An 8,162-nucleotide genomic window follows, 5' to 3' on the forward strand; every position below is an offset into this window, starting at 1 on the left:
CATATCATCCCAAAGAAATCTGGCTTTAGGGTTTTTTTTTTTTTTTTTTTTTTTAGTTTGAGACAGGGTTTCTCTGTATTGTTTTGGAGGCTGTCCTGGAACTTGCTCGGTAGACCAGGCTTGGTCTGGAACTCACAGAGATCCGCCTGCCTCTGCCTCCCGAGTGCTGGGATTAAAGGTGTGTGCCACCAACGCCCGGCCTGGCTTCAGGTTCTAACGGGAACGAGACCCGTGTTGAGGTGAGATGGAGAATGGATTTTTAACAAAACAAACCCAGTGTATAACAAAGGAAATTCTTTATTGTAAACAAGGTATAAAGTACAACAAAAAATATTGTGCAAATTGGAACTCATGATTCTTTATAACTTTTTTAAGAAAAATCTTTCTCAACGGTTCAAGTTTGCATGTCAGAAACCGACACCCAAAGTACAGAAACAGCTTAAATGGGAAGGTATAGTGACAATCTTTCACTATGTATTTTGAATAATTTACCTTTACTATCAAGTGTATTATCCACTTTACAACGGAACAGAAACACTGTTAGCCAAAGTCACTGTTTCAGGAAGGGCTTGCAGACCACTGTGGGTGTGAATTACGTGTGATGTCTCCGAGTTCCCAAGGTGCCCAAACCTTGCGGTGAAGTACTGTGTCGTGAACATTGTTTTCAAGTTGGAAGTGAATGTTCTATTAATTTTCTACCTATCTATTCCCACACCCTGAAAAACTGTCACCTGTAATGGTCATTAACCTCCTAGTTTTTGAAAGCGCGGCGCGTCTTTGACATGAGCTCCCTTCACCGATGACATGAAACCATCTTTCTCAGGAGTTACCTCAAACTTCTGACGTCCCCTCTTTACAATCCATATTTTCACCTTCAGATTTTTTTTTCTAAACAAAGTGCAGTGTATCTTAAGCCTACAAAAAACACATTGGTATACAATTTTCAAATCTACACAAGAAACTGCAGGCAAACTGAGTCTAAAGTAGAGTAAAATGCCTAAATGCTGTTGTCAAAACTTTCAAAACAAAAATGCAAAAAAAAAAATAAAAAGGAAAAAGAAAAAACCAAAAAATAAACCCTTTATTTTTTTAGCTGCACTTCCAAGCAATTAAATTAATGAGGGTTCCAGTTCTTTGGCCCCCCCTTAACAATGTACAGCTGTTCAACTGTAAATACCAGCAATAGTGAAAAATGATAGTTGTAGACTTAATAACCACATCCAAAGCCGACTGGAAAGATGAGGAGGAGTAATAAAGATAGCTCTAGGAGGAGATGGCATCCCTGCCGAACAAACTCATTTTTTTAGCTCCCTCCATCTCTGTACCGGAATTCCCAGCCTCTAGATTCTCAAAAACCATCGCTTTCACAGAATCCCAGGCAGAGCTGGTCTCAAGTATAAACAGCAGAAACAAGGTACCCAGTGTGGATGTGACTCAGAGTCTGTGCTGACCTCATCTGGAACCTTCACCATGATCCAAGGAATAAAGGCTATCTCATCTCTTTATGTGGAAGGAACGAAACCTGCCCTTCCGTGGCCTGCCTGTGGCCGAAACACTTGTCATGTAACCCGGGCTGGCCTTCCCCTCAGCCAGGGGCTTCTGCATAGCCCCGCTGGAGGGCCACAGACCTGCGGAAGCGTTCTGACGCCATCGCCGGCTCTGACTGATCAAGGTTAGCTCTGACTCCTCTTCGCCTCCGGCCGGCCTGTCAGTCACTGCGCAGAGGCCGGGGTTGGAGGTAGGGCCAGGTCATTCAGCTTGCTCACTTCCATTTGCCAGTTCGGGAGCTTCTTGGCTGACAGGTGGCGCCGGGCATGCTTGGTCAAATGGTCACTCCTCATGAACCGACGGTCGCACATGGGACAGGCGAATTTCTTCTCGCCCGTGTGGGTTCGCCGGTGTCTGGACAGTTCATCAGAGCGGGCAAACCTCCTTTCACAGTCTTTCCAGCTGCAGCTGAAGGGCTTTTCCCCTGAAACAAAGAAAGCCAGGCGGTTACTACACCCGAGGGACTCGGAGCCTACTGTCTACCTCACCTAGAGCTAGATGTGGACGCGTGACTTAAAATCCAAAGCTTAGCTAAGTACAGCCAGGTGTCACCACACGTGCTGGGGGCAATGCACACGCAGTAACCCCCAGCACTTGGGAGGCAGAGACGATAACACACGCATCACTAGACGTGTGCGTCTGCCTCTGCCTCTACTTCCCGAGTGCTGAGATCACAAGGTGTGCCACTTGACCCCTAGGACAAACTTAGCAATTTAAAAGACACTTTATCATCCAAGCGAGCTTCCAGGCAAACAAACCCTTCCATACACTTAAGTTTGTACTTGCGGCCACACTCATTTCAAAGCACACACACACACACACACACGCACACGCACACGCACACGCACAGAGGCAGGCAGTACCTGTGTGTGTTCTCACGTGGGCCTTCAGGTGAGAACTTTTAAAGTAAGTCTTGCCACATCCCGGGTGGCTACAGACGTGACTCCTCACCCTGGAGGAGTCGATCTGGGGAGTGACTCTCGCTGCCGAAGGAGGGAATCCAGGCGCAGGGGCGATGGGAGACAGTCTGGTGCCATTGGGGCTTACCACCGGAGCTTTGGGGCTCTGCACCACGGGCTGGGGCACGACGAACATCACGGTGCCCTTGGGCACCTGAGCGCCCATGAACAACACAGGGGGGCAGACGGCCGGCGGCTGGCTGGCTGGAGTGCTGGGGACAACTGTGGTCACAAGGGAGTTGTTTGCAGGAAGGGGAACCATCTGGCAGATTACAGGCACGGGTGGCACTCCCCCAGGGGACACCGTAGGTGAAGAGACCAGCACTGACTTCTGCAGCGGGGACGCAGGAGCTGGCTGAGACCTGCAGATGACCGTCTCCGAGGAAGGCACAGCCAAGTCATACGGTGCCGTCCCCGCCTTCTCGTCACGGGCTGCGGCTGCGGTCTGCTCGCATTTGGATCTGTTTGGCGACACGGCTGCGCAGGGGATGCTCTTCCTCGCAGCCTCGGTGCTTAGGTGGGTCCTTCTTGGGAGAGAATTGTCCTGAGAGGGGAGGACGCTAGCTGCTTTCACAGGGCAGGTCTGGTGGTTACACAGCTGGGCATCAGCCGTGTGACGGATGACACTTGTTGCTTGAGCTTTGGGGAGGAGAGGGGCAGGACCCTTGTCCTCTTTGAAGGGAGGCACCGCAACTGGAGCCTTGGTGGCATCAGAGAATGGCTTGAAGAGGCCAGTAGGTGGCGCTGGGGCCATCACAGCTGACACTTGAGAGTGGTCAAAGTCAGAGGGGCTGTAAGGCGGGGTCAAACACTACAAAGGAAAACACAGGCGACACCGTGAGAAATCAGGAATTCATCACGTCAGTGCTGGAAAGATGCTGTGACTTCTACCCACTAGAGGATACTCACAAACGCCGGGATTGTGTGGAGGTCGGGAGTCCCAGGAAGCAAGCCCTCCTCCTCGGAGGTGTCAGACACCGGGGTGACAGGCCTGTTTTCAAGGTATTTCCTGAAGCCAGCCTTCCAGTCGCAGCTCATAGACATGAGGGCTTCCACGGCTTCAAAGTCACTCTTCTCCGTCTTGTTCCGGGCATACACGCCCTCCTTCAGCTTTTCAGACATTATTTCCATTTTCTCCTCCTATGAAAGACAAGGTTAAAGTTCGTCAGCATACTCCTCGATACTCAAATGACAGGGGCGCACAACTTCTCTGTTGTCTGTAAAACACCCTTCAAATTTAGAGGACGCCACCTTATTACAGCAAGGGAGCCAAGACCAGTGCTGGCCCTAAAATGCAATTTGACTTAAACTACTTCCAAGTTAAAAGTTATATCCAAGTACCCGAAGGCCGAAATTGGTAACTCCATTACGCATGGTAAAGATCAAATAAAATAAAATCTAGCCAGGCGTGGTGGAATACTCGTGTAAACTCAGGTCTGCGGAGGAGAAGCAGTTGGGGGCTGCCATCTCAAAGCAAATAAAACACACATACAACAGCAAAGGAAAGACTGGCCAGGTCTCAATCTCTCCACATCCCTTATTTTACTGGACCTACCCAACCCAATGGCTTGCCGCACCGTAAGGGAGCAGACAGCCACAAAATGTAATGGGCTTAGAATTCACAAAACAACCAAAAACTATCCACAGTGTATATGTTGTTTTTTAATTTATTTAAAACGCGGCTTGATTCACGGTTTATGCTTTGTGTTTCGGCAACTCCTTCAGCCTTACAGTTTGAATAAAGTTCTCTGAGCTGCATTTCAAAAGCAACACCCACCACGTTTTACTTTCATTTTAGAAAGAACTTCCAAAGCCTTCCGGTCCAAGCAGAGGTTGCAAAAATGATGGAAAGCATTATTGCGAGGCAGTCAGGGGACCAGAGCTCAAGGCTGGCTTTGGCTATTTATCAAGTTCGCTGTCAGCCTCGCTCAAAACGGACAGGACAAAACCTAATAATCAAAACGAAATTGCAGACAGACTTAAAGCTTTTTAAAATTTTTTTTTCAAAGAATGTCTATCTTCCTATTGAGTGTGTGTGGGGAAAGACACTGTTCTGGAAATATTACCAACAATGCAAATTGCATAATCGTTCGCGCCTTTATGTAAGCGGCAATGCGTGGACCCGCGCGAGTGTTAAAAAAGCCTCCAGGCACCACCGCGAAGAAAGGGGAGAGGCAGACAGGCAGGCAGGGGTGAGGAATGCGCGCCGGGAGGGGAAGCTGGGAGGGGAGCAGCGAGCCGGCGGTGCGAGGCAGGAAAGGGAAGCCGGGCGGGGGCGAGGCGGGGCGGGGCGGGCGCAGGAGGCCGGCGGGGGAGATCCTCGCCGGCGGGGTGAGTCACCGGGCACGCTGCCCGCCGCCGCCGCCGCGGGCGCGCACGCGCGTCCCCGCCGCGCGCCCCTCCCCTGCCATTGGCCGGCCGGCCTGCGGCCCGCGCGCGGATTGGCTGGGCGGCGCGGGGCGGGGCCGCCGGGGGGCGGGGCCGCCGGGGGGCGGCGAGGCATGTGAACAAAGCGTGATCAGCGGCTGCCCGGGCCGCGCAGGAAACGTGAACTGGGGATCGCCGCGCCGTCACCTTTCCCCTACTTCCTGAGCGCGGCCCCGCCCCCGCCGCGCTCGCCCTGCCCGCCCGCCCGCCGGGGGAGGGGCCGCGGGCGCCGCCGCCGCCAACCGCTCGCCAGTGCGCACCGGGCGGCGCCCGCCCCTGCCGCCTCCCCCGGAGCCGCGGTTCCCTTAGGAACCGACAGCCCGGCCTGGCTCCCTCCCGCCCCTGCCTGGCGGGGGCCGGGGCCGGGTCACTCGGGGACGAGGAGCTCCCCGCGAGCAGCAGCAGGAGGAGGAGCAGCCGCCGGGTCCCCGCGGAAGCCCGGCCGCCGCCGCCCTCCTCCTCCTCCCGGGAGCGATCCCGGGGCGCTCGCTCCACCCGCGTCTCCCCGGCCCGGGCGAGCCGCCGCTCCGCAGACTTCCCCAGACGTGCGGCGCCCACGGGCGCGGGCTCCGCGGCCCCCGCTCCCCCGCCCAGCTGTCGGCAGGACCCAGCCCCCCCGTTATTATCCACCCGCCCCCCGGCGCCGAGAGTCCTCCCCGGGCGGCCACCTGCGTCTGCAGCCCGGGATGGGGTCCCCTGCGTCCCCTCCCCCAGCCCCGGGCTCGCCCAGCCGCGCGGTCCCCACCTGGCAGCGCTCGCACGCACGCACGCCCGCCCGCCCGCCCACCCGGCTTCCCTCCCTGGACGAGCAGGCGCCCGCCTCGCGGGCACACAGCGCCCGGGTCCGTCCCCGCCACCCCGGGGGGCGCTCCTGCCGCAGACTGGGGGCACCTCCCGCCAGTGCCAGGTGCGCGGCGCCCCCTGCGGCTCGCTCTCCTCCCCCGGGTGTCCCGCAGACGCCCCGGTGCTCTCCCGGGCAGGCGCGAGAGCGCACGGCCGCCCCGGTCCAGGTCAGCCATCCCCCCGCGAAAGGCTGGCTCCCCCCTTCCGCCCCGTCCTCCGCACACGCCCTCGATGATGTCCCCAGCCTGCGGGCGGGACACCCCGGCGAGACCCCGCTGCAGCAGTCTGGGTCCTCAGGCGTGGCTGATGCGGGGACTCGGGCTCGGGGACCCTGGGTGAGCGGGCAAGAAAGCAGGGACGACCCTGGGAGAGCAAGCGAGTGGGCGAGCAGGCAGGCAAGCAGGACGACCCTGGGCGAGCAGGCGAGCGGACAGGAAAGCAGGGACGACCCTGGGCGGGCAGGCGAGCGGGCGGGAAGGCAGGGACGACCCTGGGCGGGCAGGGTCGAGCATCCCCAGGTGACTTACCGACGCCTGCTGGAGAGAAGCGCCGAAGTTGAGCATGGCTGGGTGGCGGGCGAGGCGCGGCGCCTCCGAGCTGCAGCCGGCTGCCTGGCCCCCGACGGCGGGCGCCCCGAGACTCCAGACGACAAGGACGTCGTCGCCGCCGCCGCGCTCCGCGCCGTCTGCCCCCCTCCCCATTCAGGTAGCCGCTCTGCCTGCCCCGCGCCGCGGGGCGGGGGCCCGGGCCGGGGGGCGGGGCCTGGCGCCGGCCAATCGGCGGCAAAGGTGTGTGAGGCGGCAGCCAATGGGCTCGCGGGGCCACGCGTGATCAGCGGCTGCCCGGCTGCAGGAGGCTCGGGCCGCCGAGCGTGTACACAAGCCCCGGGGCGCCGCGTCCCCCCGGCCCTGCCCCGGGGAGGGGGGACTCAGGGCGGGAGACCCCACCCCTCCTCCGGGACGCCCCCTCCCGCGCATCCCGCCCCGTCCGTGCCTCCGGGGGTGGGGGTGGGTGGGGGCGGCGCCGCCGGCGGGGACATCCCTGGGAGGCGTCCGGGCTTTGGGGGGGAGCCGGCCCCACGTGGGGGGCGGGGAGGGGGAGGGAAGCCCGCCCCGCCCTGCCCCCTGCGCGCCCGCTCGCCCGCGGCGTCCCGGCCCCGGCCCCGCCAGGGAGTGGGCGGGACCCCCGGGCGAGCCGAGGCTTCGAGCGCGGGGCCGAGCCTGGCCGTGTCCCCGTGGGTCTGGCGCGGTGGCGGCGGCCGGGTGGACCGCACCGAGCGGCGGGAGAGCCAGGGCGAGCGGGAGAGCCAGGGCGAGCGGGAGAGCCAGGGCGAGCGGGAGAGCCAGGGCGAGCGGGAGAGCCAGGGCGAGCGGGAGAGCCAGGGCGAGCGGGAGAGCCAGGGCGAGCGGGAGAGCCAGGGCGAGCGGGAGAGCCAGGGCGAGCGGGAGAGCCAGGGCGAGCGGGAGAGCCAGGGCGAGCGGGAGAGCCAGGGCGAGCGGGAGAGCCAGGGCGAGCGGGAGAGCCAGGGCGAGCGGGAGAGCCAGGGCGAGCGGGAGAGCCAGGGCGAGCGGGAGAGCCAGGGCGAGCGGGAGAGCCAGGGCGAGCCGGAGGCGGCGGCGGGGAGCCCGGTCACGGAGCAGACACCTGCTCGCACTCCACGCCCACGCCCGTCCCCCCAGCTGCGGCACCGGCGCCGGCGGGACCCGCCCTTGCGGGGACCCCCGGGAAGCCCGTCCCGGAGCCCCAGACTCCCCTTCCCCCCCAGGTCCCCCCAGACCCGAGCGCTCGGTGGCAGCCTCGAGTTTGAGCCGGGCGCCCTTAGGAGTTCACAGTGCAGCGTGCGAGCCCGTCCCTCCCTCCCGAGGCGTGCCCGGGGGTGGGGCTCCGGTCCCGGGCCCCTGAGTGCAGCCGCCCCGGGGCTGGGGCGGGGAAGCCGCCCTCGTGTGCGCTGCGGCCCGGGGGGGGGGCGGGGGCTGTGACCTCCCGGCCCCGGGGCTCTCGGCTGCTCTGCCCCCACCCCCGGCCGTGCGAGCGGGCTCACAGCAGCTGTCGGAGCCGGGGGCGGCGGTAGCGGCGCTGACAGCAGACCAGAGATTTGGTGCGAGCACAGTCCCTGCCCTCCTGGGGGCTGTCTCTACTGCCCTGCCCCCGCCCGTCACCGCGGCCCTGGGGACGGGCACGGGGGACGGGGCTGTCGCAGAGGCCGCCACCGCCACCATCTCTCACGGCTCCTCGTGGTGGAGTGCCTCAAGGCAGCCGGCAGCGCAGTGGTGACAGCACCGTGGCCCCCGGGGGGGGTGGGGGCGGTGGCTGAATGGCCTCCTGTCACTGCCTGCCCCGAGTCCGCTGGAGGAGCGCCAGCTCAGCAACCCGGGCAGCTCTTCC

The 8,162-nt window shown here is 61.5% G+C and overlaps 1 protein-coding gene across 1 annotated transcript; it reads right to left on the bottom strand.

Moving 5' to 3' along the window:
- Positions 1 to 279: 279 nt before the first annotated feature.
- Positions 280 to 6,476, bottom strand: Klf10 (Kruppel like factor 10). The gene is made up of 4 exons (XM_005072637.4): positions 6,305 to 6,476; positions 3,417 to 3,647; positions 2,412 to 3,318; positions 280 to 1,972 (listed from the first exon to the last, which is right to left on the bottom strand). The coding sequence occupies exons 1-4, from the start codon at positions 6,338 to 6,340 to the stop codon at positions 1,713 to 1,715; spliced, it is 1,434 nt and encodes a 477-aa protein (XP_005072694.3). The 5' UTR covers positions 6,341 to 6,476; the 3' UTR covers positions 280 to 1,712.
- Positions 6,477 to 8,162: the final 1,686 nt, after the last annotated feature.

Source organism: Mesocricetus auratus, unplaced genomic scaffold (genome assembly GCF_017639785.1).
Source record: "Mesocricetus auratus isolate SY011 unplaced genomic scaffold, BCM_Maur_2.0 Super-Scaffold_100023, whole genome shotgun sequence".
Lineage (NCBI taxonomy): Eukaryota > Metazoa > Chordata > Mammalia > Rodentia > Cricetidae > Mesocricetus > Mesocricetus auratus.